Consider the following 19,624-nt stretch of genomic DNA (forward strand, 5'->3'; position numbering starts at 1 on the left):
TTATTCCATTATATAAAACAAAAATACAATGACAAGAGTCATCTCTCCCTCTTTCACTCTATTGTTTCATGGTCGTGATTATTTATTTATTTATTATTTTATTTTATTAAATTAAATATATTATTATTTATAATTTTTTATTTATTTTAAATAGATATTTTTTAATAAAAAATTTTACTTTTACAAATTTTTCACTATATAATAATTTAATTTTGATAAGTCACTTACCATCATCTTTTGCCCATGCAATTCCTCCCCTAGGTTTTAATCTAATATCCTAATCCTAAATTCGTCTCGAATTCAACCTAGGGTTTTTGCCCATGCAATTCCTCCCCTAGGTTTTAATCTAATATCCTAAATTCGTCTCGAATTCAACCTAGGGTTTTGGTAATCGGGTCTGGTTGGATACCCGAAAATTCTCGCGAAATTGCCATTCCTACCCCTTCCTCTTGCGACGAGGACAGAGAGGCGGCGGTGAAACTCCTTTCTCTCTCTCCCCTCTCGTTCTTCTCTCTCTAATTCTCTCTTACACATCCCCGTCATCCTTTTCTCTCTTAGTGACCTCCGGCTACTGTTCATCATCTTCTTGACTAGAACAGAGGAGTTGCGGTGACGGCACCCTTCCCTCATTTTCATCCATTTCTAGCACGGTAAACTGTCAATTGGATCCGTTCCCTTCTCGGTCTTCGGCAAAATCCCCACCCAGACGATCATTTCTTCTTACTAAGCTTCTGGTTACAGATATCAGTCATCATTTCCGTTCGAAGAAGGAAACTCGGAACGATACACTCTCGGTTCCTCTGTTGCAGCGTCCAATCTCACGCTAAATTCATAAGTTCTTCTCCCATCGTAATCCTCCTTCCTTTCTCTTGTATCTTTTGATTTTTTTCTCTCGTTTTTCTATGGGATAGCGGTCATCTGGGTGGTCGTCAGAGCCGGCGATAAAGCCTCTGCCGAACTGGCTTCCGTGAAGTCCTTGGAACCTACCCAGATTGGACTTGGCTTCCTCCTGCTGCTCTGATTATTTATTTGTTTAGCTATCCAGAGAGAAGATTAGTGTTCTCTATTTTTTTTCAGTTGTGATTTTCTATCTGAAGATATTGTTGATTATAATGCTATTCGTTTCATTATGTTTATGTTTTATCGATCACCGAAGGCCGAATCTTGTAGTTAGTAAGTCACGTAACATATTGCATCTTTTCCTTTTAACCGTTTCATTACGGTGGATCGTTATGTTTGTTTTGTTTATGAGGGTGAGACTTGATGTGTTTTGTTAATCGCTGTTTAGATATTAGGTTAAGTATGTTGTTTTGGTGATCTTCATCCCAGCCGAATTGATGCATTAGAATTGGGTTGTCTGTTTGATTTAGATTCACGATACTGTGATGAGGGATTTCGGACATCCTGCTATTTTTGTTGCCCTGAGGAAGACTACCTAATCAATGATGATTGTCATAGCTAAAAATAAGAAAATAAAAAAATTACAAGGAAAAATAACAGAACAGAGGGAAAAAAAATAGAATATGACAACCAGGAATAGATAACGGAATGGAGATGGTCTTTGATGTACAGAGCGGGAATGAGAAGGGTGATTGGCCGAGGAGGACAAATTAATCCAATCTAAAAACCGAATGAAAAACAAAATAATGAATAAATTGAGCAAAAATGGACGAAATGGGTGGCTAGTTCAATAGATTCCGCCATATTTAGGTGATAGAAGGGGAGAATAAGCTATCAAAGAGGAAACATTAAAAAATGAAATAAAAAATGTAAAAAATAAAAAGAATAAAGAATAATAAAATAGAAAAGTAAAACAACAATACAAAAAATAAAAAAATAAGAAGAAGAAAAAAATAAAAAATAAAAAATAAATGAATAGTAGTAATGATAAGAAAATGACAATAGTAATAAAAAAATATGTAATAAAAAACATAGGATGAAAACCATAGGATAAATAAATTGCTGTTCCCATAAAACAAATAATCAAAATAAATAACTGATAAAATTAAATTAAAAAAAAAGAAAGTAAAAAATAATAAAAATAAAGAAATAAAGAAATAAATAAAATATAAATAGGGTTCATTCTCTTGTGTTGGTTTGTTCTTGGCTTGTTTTGCTTTCTTTATTATTGATGTCTTTAGTTAATTAAAGAATTGCATATTTTTATGCTCATGTTTATTTGGGTCCCATATGAGCCCCACCTATCAGACCAGGGAGAGGGGTGCCTAATCCCTTCCCTTTCCTATCCGAGTCTTACCCAAACTAATTTAACCAGTTCCTTGGATTTGGAGTCACTATCAAACAAAATTATTTTTGAAAGTCATTCTTGGAGGTCCCATCACCTTCATTTCCTTCAAATTATGGGTGGTGACTCCAATTCAGCCCAAGTGAGCCTGACACTCACAAGTATTTCTCGAGCCCCGTGTGTTGGCAGCTCCAATCCCAGGGAAGCCACTTATCTTCTATATTTCAGCACAAGAACATTCTTTGGGAGCTCTCCTTGCACAAGTAAATGATGCTGGCAAGGAAAATGCACTGTATTACTTAAGTTGAACCTTAGTGGGTGCTGAACTAAACTATTCAGCCATTGAGAAGACATGTCTTGCCTTGATCTTTGCCACAAAGAAGTTCCATCATTACATGTTGGCACACACCATACATTTGATCTATGAGCTAACCCCCTCAAGTACCACAAGACAAGGTCTGTTCTTTCTGGGAGACTAGCTAAATGAGCTCTTCTACTCTTAGAGTTTGAGATTGTCTGCGTACCACAAAAGGCAGTGAAAGGTCAAGCTCTAGCCTACTTTCTTGCAGACCACCCAATTCCAGCCAACTGGGAGTTCTTTGAGGAATTGCTAGATGAAGAGGTCTTCTATGTTGACATAATGACAACATGGATGATGTTCTTTGATGGAGCAGCTCAGAAGGATGGTGTAGGGGCAGGAGTAATGTTTGTGAGCCCTCAAAGAGAAGTCTTGTCATTTTCTTGTGCCTTTACCCAACTTTGTGCCAATAACATTGTGGAGTGTTAAGCTCTCATTATTGGCCTAAAGATGGCAATAGAAATACAAATTCGCCAACTTACCATCTGTGGAGGTTTGAAGTTGGTTATTAATTAACTCTTAACAGAACATGAAGTGCAGAAGCCTGATCTGATGCCATGTCATCAATATGCAACCCAACTGCTAAAGCAAATTCGATGGTTTCACTATTGAGCATGTCCCTCGTAGTGAAAATAAACAAGCTGATGCTCTACCTAACCTTGTTGCAGTACTTACATTAGCCAAAGAAGAGAAAACAACATAGCCAATATGTGAAAAGTGGGTCATTCCCCTTTTATTACTAGAGGAAGAGGAAGAAAATGATGTTGTCTTTGTATTATGCCACTGAAACTGAGGATTGGAAGCAACTTCCGGAGGATCTTAAACACAAGACAGAGATATGGTACAAAACACTATGTTTTTTGTACTTCAACAACACACTTTATTGTCACTTGTTTAATGATGTCATATGAGGTGTCTTGGAGATGAGATTTGAAAAGCTTTTGAGCAGACCCATTCTGGGGTATGCAGAGCATATGAGTTAGGACCTAAACTCCATGAATGCATAAAAAGGATGGGCTTTTATTGGCTTACCATGGTGAAAGACTCCTTAGAGTATGCTAAACATTGCCAAACTTGTTAGTTCCATGGAGATTACATATGGCAAACCACCTGAGCCATTACATCTAACTATTGCTTCTTGGCCTTTTGACAGATGGGGACTTGATGTAGTTGGTCTTCTTCCTAAAACTTCTAAAGGGAATCTTTTCATTCTTGCTGCGACGGATTACTTCTCAAAGTGGGAAGGGGTTTGTTCCACGTAAGAAAGTAAAGAAAGAAACAGTAGTGGAGTTCATCAAGAGAAATATTGTCTATAGGTAAGGCATTCCATTTACAATGTGACCAACAATGGGAAGCCATTCAGTAACCATTTGATGGATCAATTCTGCATAAAATATGGAATCAAGCAAAGGTGCTCAACCATGGACAATGCAACTGCTAATGGATTAGCAGAAGCCTTTAATAAGACTTTGTGTAAATTAGTGGAGAAGATAGCTTCCAAGTCCAAGAAATGTTAGCATGAAAGAATGGGCAAGGCATTTTTTTTTATAATTGAAATAATTTTATTAATCAGCAATAAACAATAGTACAAGGTCCCCAAGGAAAGGCACGAGTTGCAACCTCTCCGGGCTAGTTAAGTACAGATTTCCAAATTAATAATAACTTAGGAAGAAGCACAAAAAAGATCTTCCTTAGAAACCCCCTGTTTGGCTAAAGCATCAGCCATAGAATTAGCAGACCTACTAACCCATTTTACCTGAACTCTCATATTGCTGTTTAACCACTTTACTTTTTTTATGAGATCTTTGTAGCCCCAAATGGTGGTATCCGGGTTTAGAATCCACCTTGTTACCACCTGAGAGTCCCCTTCAATTAGGAGGTGCTCCACCCCAAGCTGGTCAGTGATCTGAATTCCTTGTACTGCAGCAAGGATTTCTGCCCTTGTGGAGTCCCCCACTCCCACCGGTCCTGAGAGTAAGGAAATTATGTTGCTGTCCTTATTTCTCAGGATACCCCCTATTCCTGAAGGCCCGGGGTTGCCTTGGCTGCTTCCATCAAAGTTCAGCTTGATGACACCTTCCAAAGGCGGAACCCATTCTGACAGAATTCTATTCTTCTTTGTTGAAGTGTTAGCTATTACTAGCCAATTCCTCCACAAGTCATCAAAAATATCCACGGTTTTCAGCCAATGGATTGCTCTTGTTAGGATGCAGTCCTTCATTTTATCTAATCCTCTTTCCTTCTCTAAGAAAATTCTTGCATTCCTTTCCTCCCAAAGTGTCCACAAAGTGGCTGCCCGGACACATTTCCACATGACCTTACCTCATCTAGTGTGCCAAACAAAAACAGATGGGTTGAAAAACGAGCTTAAATCAGAAGGCATAGTCCACCTACCTCCAAATAAACAAAGGCTCCAACTCCATATAGCTGTAGCAAAGGAATAAGAGATCATCAAATGGAAACAGTCCTCATTCTCGGCCTTACACAAGGAGCACCAATTTGGGGAAAGACAAAGAGAGGGTCTTTTTTTTGTAAGTTTTCCAAAGTATTGATTTTCCCATAGAAGACTTTCCCAGCGGAATACAACAATTTTTGGGGGAATAGGTCGTTCCTAGACTTCTTTGAAAGGCAATTTTTGGGCAAGGCATTATTGTACCTCTTTTCGTACACCTTACCCTAAGGTGTGATTGCCTAGACATTCTCTTCTCTTCTTCCTATTTGATATTTATTTTCGGTTCTACACATCTACAACTTGAGTTTAGTTTCAAGAGTAGTGCTGAATCACAAAGTTCTTGTTATCACCATGCTTCGATTTCTTGTCAAGATTTTAGAAGAAAAATGTTATGGGAATGAAGTTTCCAATGAGCGAGGAAAATTCTGTTGCATAGTGTTGATTAGTAGAGGTTATTGTTAGGGTGTATGGATGTGTTAGCGAGCAAGCTTTGGGTCCTTTGAGGAGGATTGGATTTTGATAGAAAATGTGCTATGATATTTAAGGGCCAAGGGAAAGGAAATTTTTTTTTGGTACTTCAAGGGGCTTGAAGGGATTTGGATTTTTCGGTTTTAAGTACTTTTCCTTGTGGGTGATATCTTGTCACTTTCTTGTGCCTTCTCTCATTTTCAATAAATTTTCTTTTTTATTTATAACTAAAAGAAGGTTTTGATAAGGATCATGAACTTATTGTTATTATTGTTGTTGATGTTGTTAGTGTTATTATTATTATTGTTATTGTTTTTGTGATCGTCATCATAATCCCTGAAATTGCATTGCTGAAAGTAGTTGACATGCTGATTTTCTGTCCTTGCCCTCTCTTAGGTGGGACAGATTAAACGGATGCTGTATGCCCGAGCCCAAGACAAAATCTATCTGTTGGCTTTGAGAACCATTCATTGGGGGCCTATTAATTGAATGCTTCAAGCCCAAACTAGACAAACACATTTTGGGCCTCAAATATTTTAATTCGGCCTACTGACATAAAGATTAATGAGAAGACACAACTTGTGAGTTGTAAGATCTGGTAGTTCAATAGAAAGAATGGAGAAGACAACTGCTGAAGCTTCCAGCGACCAAAATGTCTCAGTACCGGTGTCAATTTGGGAAGCATTTCGGTTGCATTTGATCTGTGGGTTAGGGTTAGCAGTAGCATTCTGGGTTGCCCACAACATCTATTCTATTGATCTCATTTCTAACCCTGATCAGACCCTATTTCTCATTTGGGTACATTAAGCATACCAATTTTAATGGAGACTGGCTATGCTTCCGAAAAAAATCTAATTCGTTGTTTTTTGTTGATATAAATATTTTGGTAGGTTATTGAGACACCAATAGTAATTGGAGTTTACAGTATCTCACGATGGAATCCCAAGCAATGCTCGGTAACTTTCTCATCTCCTGTTCTTAGTTTTAATTTGTGGCTTTGATCTGTTCTATATGTCTAATATTTGATAATTTATTAGGGTTTTGATAATTGTTAACAGTTCTTGAAGGCGGTTGGACATGGCTTACTAGGAATTCCAGCTGGTGGGTATGCATTCTAAGTTCTAATAGTTTAACCTTTGAGAGTTTCCTTGTGAAATTTGATTAGTAATATATTTAATGCTTGAATTGGTTCTTGTGTTCTACATTTTGGAAACTAGTTTTAAACTTACACAAAATGGTAGACAACTCTGCCTTTTAACCATTCGACAGAATTACGATGTGATCAGACAAAGGGATGGTGTGCATTATACTTTGGTAGTGTTTGACCCAGTTGAATCTACACTTGTGGCTTATGGGCTAAGAACATAAGCAGTTGATTCTCGATTGGTACTTTCCATTTTCTCCCCCTAATATTGGGTATTTGGGTATTAAGTTAGAGGGGCAATTTGATTATTCAGAAAATTTGTTCAAATATTTCCGGGCACTATATTTAAAATGATTATCAATGATCTGGTTTTCAAGTCAGTTACTTGGGAGTTTGATTGCAGTTAACCTTTAAAGTAAGTAGTTGCAAAAACAGATAGCTGTTCTTGGAGATGGATAGTTAAGTAGTCCCAACATTTTGTGCTTACTGCTATTTGTCCATTAGCCAAAAACACTTCACCCATAACCATAAAGGACTTTGATGTGGCCAAACACAGTTTGACACTCAATACTGTTATATGGCCCCCAAGATCTGCTTTTGCCATAGGTTAAGTTGTGATAAATTCCACTGTAATCAATTGAAGGTTTCTTATTCTTTTTGTTGAGTCATTTTTTCCCTTTATTGATACACTTCTTTCTAGTAATATTTTTAAACTTTCACATGTTTTATGCACTTTTAATTTATGAAGTGCATGCTATTTCTTAGTGCTTCATATTTTCTGCACAATAACTTGTATAACTTCTATTCTTGTAGGGGCATTTCTAAATGCTTTTGGAGCTATTGTTTTGGGGGCACCTATTGGAATTCTGTGAGTGATGTTTATATGCACCCATACAAAATTGCTAGAAATAATACAACCACTGGGAGATATTTATGGATAATCTCTTAGAAGATGCTCTTGTATTCAACTCTGCTAAACGTTCTTTGTACTTCATTTTTTGATGGAGACAGGTATATAAGGAGAACCATTAGCTGGTCCCTGCTCATGTCCTTGTTCACTGTGAGTACCAAACCCTTGTCTTCCTCTTTATGATCTTGATTGAATACCTTATTGTTTTAGTGACCCAAGTGAGTAAAAGAGAGCCATTGAACTTGTATTTAATCTTATGGGTTGATCTTGGATATTTCCTGCAGTGAAGAACAATTCCCCTTACATGTAAAATAAATGATCTTGGATATTTTCTGGAGTGAATGAAAACTCCCTTACATTTAAACACAAAAATTAAGATCCGCAAAAGCCTCAGATACTGGCTTTACATACAATGAATAAGAAGTTGCCCCTTCTAGACTTTTTATTTACTGATAGATAACAATTCACCATATGGTAAAATCTTGGGGTGACTAGTGTGAGAGTTTGGTTTGAGTCTGAGAGCTGCAAGTTTTTGCAAGAAAGGCTGGAACCAACATTGAGTGTAACAATTCACCATATATATAGAATCTGCATACAAGGAGGAACCAGCGATTTCAAACAAAAATTAAGAACTCTCCAAGGCAGCACCCCAACTCTTTAAAGCATATCCTCCACAGAAAGGTTACAAAGAATCCCATCCAAAAGCTTTTATATAAAAACCTAACAAGGTTGCAATTCCCCGCCTACACAAAAAGGAGAGGCCAAGAGCTCAAAACCCATAGATCAGCAATTAGGGATAAATGATATGGGGCAGACAAGTGCGTATGAAGTAAAACTTCTCAATTCTCAAGTTCATATCCTTTTTGTAGTTTCTATTCTTCTAGCTATAACTGTGAGTTATAGAAATTTGTGTGTGTGCCTGTGGATGTGTGGTTGAAATCATATTTTTCAAGGTACCAAGGCAAAGCTAGGCAATGGGGGGTCTTGTAGTTAGGGGCATGGTTCAAAGTATCGATACGATATGCCTCGTATTGGGTGTATTGTATCGTATCTTTTGAAAATGATACGGTCTGAAACGCCTGTTTTCAGGTGTTTTGGACCCCCAATTTTTTTAATAATAAAAAGCATGCTAAAAGCTTCCCAAAAATCAAAATTTGAAAAAAAAACTAAAAAAAAATAGAGTTTCGTCCATTTATAAGTGTCAATAAGATACGGCCGAAACTCGTATCATATCGATACTTTGAACCTTGGTTAGGGGCTTGGGCTTCTGCTTAACTCCTTTTTTAACAAAAATATAAATCTCAGGGTAGTCTTAGTCCCTGGTTTCATGGCAACCAGCAGTCATCTTTCGCTAATAATTGCCAATAATCCTTGTGAAATAAGTATAGCCCCATATCAAAACATAGAACATCAACATATGCATGAGAAGAACAATAAAGAAAAGAAAACATGCCTTTTCTGCTATTATGTGTTGATTTGGTGAAATCTTGAACTTCAAGTTCTTCTTTGCTTATTGGTTTAGGTTTTGAAGTCTTCAAGGATTCAAGACAATCCATTGACCTTTTTTTTTGGTAGCAATCCATTGACTTGTATGCTGATCAAACCTGAACAAATAACTAACCTTGTACCAAAACAACTTGGTGCTTGGGTAAGATGATCCCCCATGGGAAAGAAAAGCTTGGCTGTTTGGAAAAAACAGCCTGAGCTGTCTTGAAGCTTCCTGCACATGACACGTTACCCCATTAGTTCTTTATTTGTCTTTTTAATTAAAAGAATATTGATTGCAATTGCTCTTTTAACCCACATCCATGCTAATGTGTCACGCACATGAAACTTCAAAACAGCCCAGGCTGTTTTTCCCAAACAGCCTTCCCCCTTGACACCTAGAAATTGCCTTGATTACTATTGCAATTATGAATGTGCTTATGAACTTAAGTTCACCCTACAATTTTCTAAATTATTCATGAATATGTAGTAGAAATACCTCCAGATTGTGCTCTCTGTTTTTCATGTCCAACATGCTATATCTTTATTACATTGGTTACTGAAGTAGATAACTAACCTGTCTGTATTTTTGCAGTTTGCACCTGCAGCTTCTGTTTTTGGTTCATCATGGAACAATTGGCAGCGCCTGTTTGTATATGCCAAGTAAGCATTTCGGTTTATGAAGTTTTACCTATTTCCATGTGCAAAACCATAATGCTCAGTTTGGAAGGAGTACAAAATGCAAATATGTACAGTGCAAATACATATAAAATAATACAAAATACAAGGTTTTGCACTCTATATACAAAATACAAGGTTTTGCACTCTAAATGTCAATTGTCAAGTAACCTAGTTTCAAATGCAAATTTGTACAAGGATGTTATGCAATCATAATTCTCAATTTTTGTCTACTATGTGCTATTTATGATGGATTACATATAAATTTTCTCAGGCCAGCTGGCATTGTTGATTACATGATTTGTCTACCAGCTCATGGGACTGTTATTGGAGCTTGGCTTGGGGCTTGGCCTATGCCCCTTGATTGGGAAAGGCCATGGCAGGTAAGATTTTCTTGCTCCTAATTTAATTAAAATTTATGACATTTCTTTGTTATTTTGTTTGAATTCCTACTTTTCCTCTTCAATACCAATTGGGTTAACATCACCAATAATATGCATGTTCTCAAGTCCATTTATATGTGTCAGAATTGCTAGAAGTGGTTAACAGGGGCAGTATTGTCATTTTCATGTTATTCTTTCTCTCTTATATCTGCTGTAATTTTCCTAAGGGTGTTGTAGCCATTTCAGCCTTGGTAAAATGTTAATACAACCTGGTTTGACAGTAAGGAGAATAGAACATATTTCTCCTTTCTTGTCTTCCCTCTTTTCTTCTCCTATTTTTTTCTTTCCCTTCCCTTTCTCTTCTTATCTTCTTCTCTTTATTTCTTCTATCCTTTTCTTCACTTTTTCCTCACTTTATTAAAGTTGGAACATGGTATCAGAGCCTTGAGGTCAACTGTACTGTTTACGGCACTGTTCACCTCCCAACTTATTGTGCCCTAAGAATAGAGAATATTCTCTATTCTTGTTGGAAAGGAAAAGGACTTAAGGGGGCTGATCGCCTACTTGGAAAAGAGGCTTTAATGCCTCAAGTTGCAGTGTTGTGTGAGTTGCTGTTTTTCTAAAAGCCCTCTATTCAGTAATTCGAAGAAGGCAGCTTTGTGATGTTTTGAGTTGTGAGGTAGGTGCTCCTCAATGTGTGGTGATTTGTAGTGGTTTGTGTTGTGGTAACACCTTTTGGTAAGTATGCAATATTTCTCAAGTGTTTCTAAAGTAGAGGGCTGATGATTCTTGGCGTTTTTCCTAAAGAGAAAGGTGTGTTACAGGAGTTGCATACTAGCTGTTTGACAGTTTGCCTAGGTGACAAATCAGTGATCTCCTCTCACTCATGGCTTCATCAAACGGTAGCACTAAACCTATAGTAGTTGTGCAATCAGATTTCGTTACTTCTCAATTAACTACGGTGAAACTCAATGGTACTAATTATTTCCCATGGGCCAAGTTGGTTGGGGTCTCATTGCAAGAGGCAAGCTGAAGTACATCAAGGAGGGTCCATTGAAAAGTGAATCAGAAGGGTACAATGAATGGGTATAAGAGAATGCCCAAATTATGACATCACTTTGGAATAGTATGGAGAATCACATTAGTATAAACCTTATGTTTCTAGACATGACCAAGGAGATTTTGGGCCATGCCATGCAATTGTACTCTGAGCAAGACAATGTCACAAGAATTTACCAGTTGTACCAAGATTATTTTTTCTTCAACAAGGAGATATAAGTGTTGAAGAATACAATACTTCTCTATAAAGATTAAGGAATGAGCTCAATGTTTATCAACCCCTATTCACTGATTTGAAGACTCAACAAGAACAACGAGAACATCTAGATGTAGCAAGATTTTTATCTAGGTTGAGGTCTGAACTTGAACCAGTGCAGACCCAAATCTTAGGGAGCAGTGATCTCCTATCCTTGTCTGAGGTTTTCTCTCGCATAAGGAGAGCCTCAAATTCACATAGTGATCATCCCCCACCTTTAGAGAGATCAGCCATGGTGGTTTCCAGAGGAGGTTTTCCTAGTAGACATATGCGTGGTAGAGGTGGAGGAAATGTGAGGGGTTTTGGCCGTGGGCCCAGAGGTGCACGAGGAGGTGGTAGAGAGTTTGGTGGTGCAAGGGGTGGTGGTGGTCGTAGTGATAGTGGCCATGGGTCAACCTGTGATTGCTCACATTGTGGACGGGAAGGTCACACAATGGTGGAAGGTGATTTTGGGAGTTTTAGTGTGGTTGGAATTGCTCCTACTTCCAATGTTGGTAAGGATAAAGACAATTTCTATCTCACGTGAGGAGTATGAAAAGCTTCGCTAGTCTGCCTCTTCTAGTTCTGCCACTGCTACACTTGTGAAGTTAGATACTGTTTGTCTTGCCTTTAGTTCTTCACCTTCACCTTGGGTAATTGATTCTAGAGCTTCAGACCACGTGAATGGCTCCTCAAATATGTTTGTATCCTTGTCACCACCGTCTACCTCTCAAATTGTTACCTTAGCTGATGGTTCTTCTTCTACTATTACTGATACCGGTAATGTGTCTCTTGGTTCTAACCTTAGTTTACACTCGGTTTTTTATGTTCCTAAATTTCCCTTTAGTTTCTTGTCTATAAGTAAGCTTACTCAAACCCGTCATTATTCAGTAACATTTAACCTTCATATTCTATCTTTTAGGATCTCAAGATGGCGGGGAAGACGATTGGTGGTGGTTGTCAAGTTGGAGGACTGTACTACTTGGATGGCCATGGTCCTTAGAAGGCTCTTCATTCCTCTCTTACACCACATCGTCGTCTTAGGCATCCTTCTCAGCTAGATTGTGATTCATGTTAATTAAATAAACATCATAGTGTCTTTTGTTCCTAGGGATGATAAGAGATTCCTAAGTTCTTTTGCTTTAGTCCACTTAGGTGTTTGGGGTCCTAGTCGTGTGTCATCTTGTAATGGATTCAGATATTTTGTAATATTTATTGATGACTATTCAAGAATGACATGGATTTACTTAATGAGGATCATTCAGAATTGTTCTCTATTTTTCTATCTTTTCATGCTAAGATAAGCAATTAGTTTGGTGTATGCATTAAAGTGTTTCGTTCAGATAATGCCAATGAATACTTTCATAATAATTTTCAGTCCTCATGTTCACACACTCCTCAGCAAAATGGTGTGGCTAAGAGAAAAAATCGCCATGTGATTAAAATTGCTCGGACCTTGTTGATTCAAATGACAGTTTCTAAAATATATTAGAGTGATGTAGTTCTCACCTCTCGTTTTCTCATAAACCGTATGCCTTTTCAATCCTAGATGGCAAGTCACCTTTCTCTATCTTTTTTCCTTCCACCTCACCTTTCTCTCATCCTCGTGTGTTTAGTTGTGTGTGTTTTGTTCACAAATTGGGTCTAGGCCATGATAAACTTGACTCCAGAGCTATTATATGTGTTTTTCTTGGTTAAACTCATGCTCAGAAAGGTTACAAATGCTATAACCCTGTTTTACGGAAAGTTTTGTTGCTCCGGATGTTACCTTCTTTGAGAGTTTACCTTTATTTCTTTGGACGTGAACCTTCTCCTTCTATTCCTCTTCCCTTTGAATCTTGTGATGTCTTTATTCCCTTGCCTACTATGAAAGAACCTATTCAACCATTTATTCACAGAGTGTACTCTAGATGTGATAGACAACTAGAATTGTCACCAGTAGTTGATCCAGCTCCAGCTTTTGACATGCCACTAGAGTCTTTGCTGTTGATAAATCCACCATCCGCAAATCTTGATTTTCCTATTGCCCATCGTAAAGGCAAGCATACTTGCACAGATCACTCCCTTTCTCGGTACGTCTCCTTTGCTCACTTGTCTCCTTCACATCAATGTTTCATTTCCCTTCTATCCTTTGTTTCTCTATCGTGTTCTCTATAGGAAGCCCTTTCATTTCCTAACTGGAAGAAGGTGATGGATGAAGAATTTCATGCTCTTCAGTCCAATAATACTTGGGATCTCACTTCCTTACCACCTGGGAACCAAGCCGTTGCTTGTCGATGGGTATATACAGTTAAACACCATCAAGATGGCAGTATTGAGTAGTTTAAAGCTCGACTTGTTGCAAAGGGGTATACTCAGACCTATGGTGTGGACTATTGAAAACCTTTTCTCTTGTGGCTAAAATAGGTTTTGTACAAGTGCTCATTTCTTTAGCTGCCCACTTTGCGTGGCCCGTATTTCAGCTTGATGTCAAAAATGTGTTTCTCCATGGTGATTTTCAAGAGGTATATATGGAGCAACCTCCTAGGTATGTTGCTCAGGGGGAGTCAGGAAAGGTGTGTCGATTGGGCTAAAGCAATCACCACGGGCATGGTTTGGTCGTTTTAGTAGTGTGGTGCAAAATTTTGGCTTGAAACAATGCAATGTTGATCGATCTGTGTTTAGTAGAGACTCGTCATCTAGGAAGATCATTCTAGTAGTGTATGTTGATGATATTGTTCTCACTAGCAATGATACACATGGAATTGATGAGTTGAAACAACTCCTACAGCAACACTTTCAAACTAAAGATCTAGGAACCTTGAAGTTCTTTCTTGGAATTGAGGTAGCTCGATCAAAGTGGGGAATCTCTCTGTCACAAAGAAAGTATGTTTTAGATATGTTGGATGAAGCTGAGTTGTTAGGATCCAAGCCAGTTGAAACTCCCATGGATCCCAATGTGTAGATGACTGATAGTCAAGGGGAGCCATTAGAAGACCCTACAAAGTATTAGAGACTAGTAGGCAAGTTGATCTATCTTACCATCACTTGGCCTAACATCTCCTTTAGTGTTGGAGTCCTCAGTCAATTCATGCAAAATCCAACAACTGCTCATTGGGATGGTGTTATGAGGGTGCTGAAGTATCTAAAGGGTGCTCCTGGTCAAGGGCTTTTGTATAAGAAAGGGGAGATATGTCTCTGATAGGGTACTTAGGTGCAGATTGGGTAGGGTCTCCGATGGACAGGAAGTCTACTACAGGTTATTGTACTTTCTTGTGCAGACATCTCATTACTTGGAAGAGCAAGAAGTAGAACGCAGTTGCTAGGAATAACGCTGAAGCTGAATTGGCAATGGCCCATGCTACCTGTGAGCTAGTCTGGTTGAAGCATCTTCTTCAAGAGATGAATATCACAATTTGTCAACCCATTAAATTGTTTTTTGACAACCACGCTGCAACACATATTGACTCTAATCTAGTGTTTCATGAAAGGACTAAACACATTGAGGTTGATTTCTATTTTGTGAGAGAGAAAGTGACAAGTGGAGAGGTTGTTACACCCTATGTTTTGAAGACCAAGTAGCTGATATTTTTACTAATAGCATGGGTCGCTCAACAATGGACTATATTTGTAACAAGCTGGAACTTTATGATATATATGCTCCAGCTTGAGGGGGAGTGTCAGAATTGTTAGAAGTAGTTAACAGGGGTAGTATTGTCATTTTCATGTTATTCTTTCTTTCTTATATCTGCTGTAATTTTCCTAAGGGTATTGTAATCATTTCAGTCTTAGTAGAATGTTAATACAACCTGGGTCGACAATAAGGAGAATAGAACAGATTTCTCCTTTCTTGTCTTCCCTCTTTTCCTCTATTCTTCTCTTTCCTTTCCCTCTCTTCCTATCTTCTTTTTCTTTCTTCTATCCTTTTCTTCACTTTTTCCTCACTTTATTAAAGTTGGAAGAATATGTGTAATTGCTAATTTGCTATTTTACCTGATTATTTAAGGTGGTACTAAATCCTTGCCTAAAATTTTGTTCTATATTATGGATAAAATCTTGTCCGAGTGTAAGATGGTACACTTTCTTCAAATCTAATCATCTTTAATGTCAAGATTAGAGAGATACATAGTTTGGGACACATGTTTCTTTGTTTTAGGAGTTTGAGTGATGTTGGGGGGTGGTGGTTTTGTGAGTTCTGCTGTACTTTTTTGTTTAGCGCTGTATTGGTTGATCTGTGATCACCATTTGTACTCTTTTCTTTTAATAAAATTTTTGTTTTACCTTAAAAAATGTTGATTTTTGTTTGTCCATTTGCAAGGGCCTCCCTTATAACAATGTCTATCAGGGATTTCAGAAACAAGTATAATCATGGACATATATAAGGCAAAATAACTCTCCATTTCTTGACTCTAGGGCGCTGATACAGATACAAGTGTCCCATACTCCCATATGATATGATAATACCATCTTTTTAAATTGGGAAAACCTATGATTACCAGAAAGACATGGTACCGGAAGAGCTTTAACCAATCAAAACATCCCCATGAATTTTGATGAATACCACCAGATTGGTCACCTCTTATATGATACTGGCTGATTGGCAGTAAGTTTTTCTGATGTCATGTCTTTCCAGTATCTGAACCCATTTAAATTCAACAAAACTTTCAGCATGTATAGATTTTTCTATCAACTTAGCATATACAAGTTTATTATATTATGATTTGTTAAAATATACAATAAATACATTTTAGAGGTATCCATGTGGTAAAATGTACTTTAGAAGTGTCATCACTCTTTCTGGTGTCGTGTAGGATACATATCATGCCTGACATGGGTAGAATGGAGATTCTGATCATAATAGCTGACTAACATATGGTTTTGTTGGAAGTGACCACTATGTTAAATGTTGCATACAGGAGACTGAATTGTTTAGGAAACAAATTTGAATGGGGTGGAAATCAGACATAGGACATGTGGAGGGCCAACTTATCTGATGGATGACCTGGAACTTCTTGTTCACGGAAGGAAAAAGATCATCTATTAATGGTAAGAGAGGAAAACACATCAATATTGTAAACATCAAGCCAAAAAGAGCTAATAGCCCTCAATCAATGTCTATAGAAGTATATCTGGAAAACCCAGGAGACCGAGACACAAGTATGTTTATTGGACTGAAATAGTCACCATGGTCCTGTTAGTTCTGTAGACATATCAGCATTCCCTATGGATAAGGGCAGTGGAGATGTCCTGTCTCAGTTTTCCAACTGAACAACCATTGGAACTCTGGAATTCAATAAGAGAACCAATGAAGTATCATTTCCAGATGAATCATGAAATAGCGTTGATACTCTAGATATCATATTACCAATTACAAACAAAAGAATCAAGTTAAATCCCTCAACACATCCATCATAAAGCCTATAAGCTATAATGACTGGACTTATAAATAATATTCCTACTCAAGAACACAAATGGGTGGAAGAAATGGTTGAACTCACACTGATAAAGACTGTGTTGGGCTTTAATATGCAACGAATTTAATGGTGTTTGCTTGCATCAAGGACTTGCTGAGATGATGGAATATAATAGCAGGTTTTCAATCTAGGGTGCCTCAATGAGTAGTGGAATGGTCTGTTCCAGGAGAAGGGAGGTGCAAAATAAATTTTGATGGGTGGCTTAGTAGGGAATCCTGGAGAATCTGGAGTGGTGGTGGTTAGGGATTCCAGAGGTAATTTAATGCTGATTTACTCTGGTCCTGTTGGGTATGGAAATTCGTTAAGAGCTGAATTATTGGCCTTAATTCAAGGACTAAAATTGAGCTTGCAACAGGGATTGACAGCTGTAGAAGTAGATAGGAACTGTCAAACAATCATTCAGTGGATGAATTCTCAAGATTTGATCCCATGGCAGTTAAGATATTTGGTGAGATTAGCTCACTTTTTAGGCCTCTTTGCATGCTTCATTCAACTGGCTCCCAAGGAGTGCTAATTCGTTAGCTGATTTGTTCGCAAGAAGTGGAGTAGGTAGAGAGTTTGAATTGGGGATGCCCAGGGCCGGCTTGTAATTTGTAATCTTTTTTCTTTGTTTTTGGGTTTGTTGGTGTTTGGGGCTTTTGGGAAATTTCAGTTTGTAACTTTGTTTTGTGCTTATTGCTTTGAGCCTTATTTTGTACCTCATGGTTTGTCGTTCTTTCTTAATGAAATTTCTTGTCACCTATAAAAAAAAAAAAACAAAAAACAAAAATCCCTTTTCTAGATGATGCCTATCTTTAATAATCCTGGAACCGCTTTCCAGTTCCCATATATTCCCCATAAATCAGCCAGCTCACCTCTTTCTGAAAAAAAAAATCTTAGATTAAACTGTGCAAAATTTGGACTTCTTTCTGTTAAATAATAAAACAGACATGGCAGAAATCTTTCCTATATTTCTGATGTTTCTTTATCACCAATACAAATGGTGCTAGCTTCTGGACAAATTGAGAACTTAATGACACAAGACATTCCTGGTTTGCGAAGTTAAATGTTGTTTTTTGAAACTTGTCCTAATTGAATTAAACATGCACTAGTTGATTTCATCTTAGTGGCAACCCAATTTGCGTAATTTTAGGGTATTCCTGGCATGAAGTTAATCACTGAGATGGATTCTTCATTCTGCCAGCAAAATAAAAAAGAAACTAGCCATCATTGCAACAAATGAGCAAGACTCCATAAAAATAGCATGTTTTTTAAGTTCTAGGGTCCTGACTCTTCAAAATTTTTCTTTGTCTTAAATGACATCACATTATAGCTGGTTTACCAAATTGACTTATCCACGCTTGTCGTCAATGACAGAATTGGTCCTGTCAAGCTTTAGTGCCTGGTGTTCTTTCTCTTTTCAAATTCAAATAACGTTATTGTCCTTTGCAGGAATGGCCAATTTCTGTCAGCTATGGAGCAATTGCTGGGTATATTATCGGAATGGTTGCATCTTTGGGCTTCATATTTGTGTTTGACAGGAGACGGCCACACGTCAAAGGAGACTAATGGAACACTATCAACTCATACCCTCTTCATTCTCCTCAACCAATAACTGCAATGCTATGAGCACTATTGGCTTGATACACGTAATTAGCCGCAATATGATCCTCGGTGAAAATGCATGACCTTATTGATCAGGGTTCACTATTTGAGAAGCAATTTTGTGCCCATTGAACCTCCATATGAGAAAATTATGATGTTTGATGCAGCATGATTTGAAGTTTGAGGAATGAGATTGACAAATTGTAATTGGAAATCTTGATATGAGATATCTGATGATCAATGTAATTTTCAAAGCTTTGCATGAAAATGATTTGCATTCTAGGTCCCCATTTGCTATCCTAATAAGATAATCAACGAATCAATAAGGATCTTAGATACACTGCAAGATTAGATCCCATTTCTTGCAAGGTCCAATTCGGCCTGTGGAAACACATGATTGTCAATGAGCTAAAATTTACAAATTTGCCCAACTTAAATTGTGCTTAGCAAGGTTCAAAGTATCGGAAACGTCAAGTGTATCGGAAAGACAATTTTAAGAGACATATCGGTCAATCGGGATATACATTGGATACACATGCGTATCGAAGAAAAATTATGATATGCTTGGAAACATTATAAATACTTTAATAAATCATAAAAGTACATGAACACTAAATATAAGACCTTAATGAGGTGTATGTACATTAAGTTAATATATTTTGATTGTTTTATGAAAAAATATATTGTAGCTAATTATAATTTCCTTAAAAATCCTATGCTTTAACTATAATTTATAAATTAAAATTCTTAAGTTTTAATGTTTTATGGGATGAGAAAAACCCAACTCTCCTATCCAATCATAAAACATGCATTGGTACAATTTCTAAGTGAAAATATAATTAATAATTATTTATTATTTATTTTCAAAAATTATAAAAAATAAATAAACATTATATAATATATTCAAAAAATAGTTATTAAAGAAAAAATTTCAATTTCTTTGTGAATATGATAGATCATTCATGAAATTATAATATATTCAATCATTGTGATCAAGTGATAAAATATAATTAATTATTTATTTATTTTTAATTCTAAAAATAAAAAATAAAAAAATATATTTATTAAAGAAGAAATTCCAATTGGTATGTGGAAATGATAAATCATCCATATAATTATAATATATTTCAATTGTTGTGATCAAATGATAAAATATTATTAATTACTGTT

At 37.0% G+C, this 19,624-nt stretch overlaps 1 protein-coding gene across 2 annotated transcripts; it reads left to right on the forward strand.

Moving 5' to 3' along the window:
• The first annotated feature begins 226 nt into the window (after positions 1-226).
• Positions 227-18,722, forward strand: LOC148869767 (phosphatidylinositol-glycan biosynthesis class F-like protein). 2 transcript variants are annotated; one of them, XM_088971064.1, is made up of 10 exons: positions 227-650; positions 742-849; positions 5,920-6,321; positions 6,414-6,479; positions 6,582-6,624; positions 7,481-7,535; positions 7,679-7,727; positions 9,658-9,725; positions 10,015-10,123; positions 18,302-18,722. In XM_088971064.1, the coding sequence occupies exons 3-10, from the start codon at positions 6,139-6,141 to the stop codon at positions 18,416-18,418; spliced, it is 690 nt and encodes a 229-aa protein (XP_088827190.1). In that variant the 5' UTR covers positions 227-650; positions 742-849; positions 5,920-6,138; the 3' UTR covers positions 18,419-18,722. The 2 variants fall into 2 exon arrangements, with proteins under 2 accessions (XP_088827190.1, XP_088827191.1); XM_088971065.1 differs by having other exon boundaries at positions 244-849.
• Positions 18,723-19,624: the final 902 nt, after the last annotated feature.

The sequence above is a fragment of the Nelumbo lutea genome, chromosome 2 (assembly GCF_056320005.1).
Source record: "Nelumbo lutea isolate HS-2025 chromosome 2, American lotus-T2T, whole genome shotgun sequence".
Classification (NCBI taxonomy): domain Eukaryota; kingdom Viridiplantae; phylum Streptophyta; class Magnoliopsida; order Proteales; family Nelumbonaceae; genus Nelumbo; species Nelumbo lutea.

What these genes read in the sequence shown, in the direction of transcription:
- LOC148869767 (XM_088971064.1), top strand. Translation starts at nt 6,139, where the DNA reads ATGGAGAAGACAACTGCTGAAGCTTCCAGCGACCAAAATGTCTCAGTA. An exon ending in AGACCCTATTTCTCATTTGG is followed by an intron (nt 6,322 to 6,413) that starts GTACATTAAGCA and finishes ATATTTTGGTAG; the next exon opens with GTTATTGAGACACCAATAGT. An exon ending in TGCTCATGTCCTTGTTCACT is followed by an intron (nt 7,728 to 9,657) that starts GTGAGTACCAAA and finishes GTATTTTTGCAG; the next exon opens with TTTGCACCTGCAGCTTCTGT.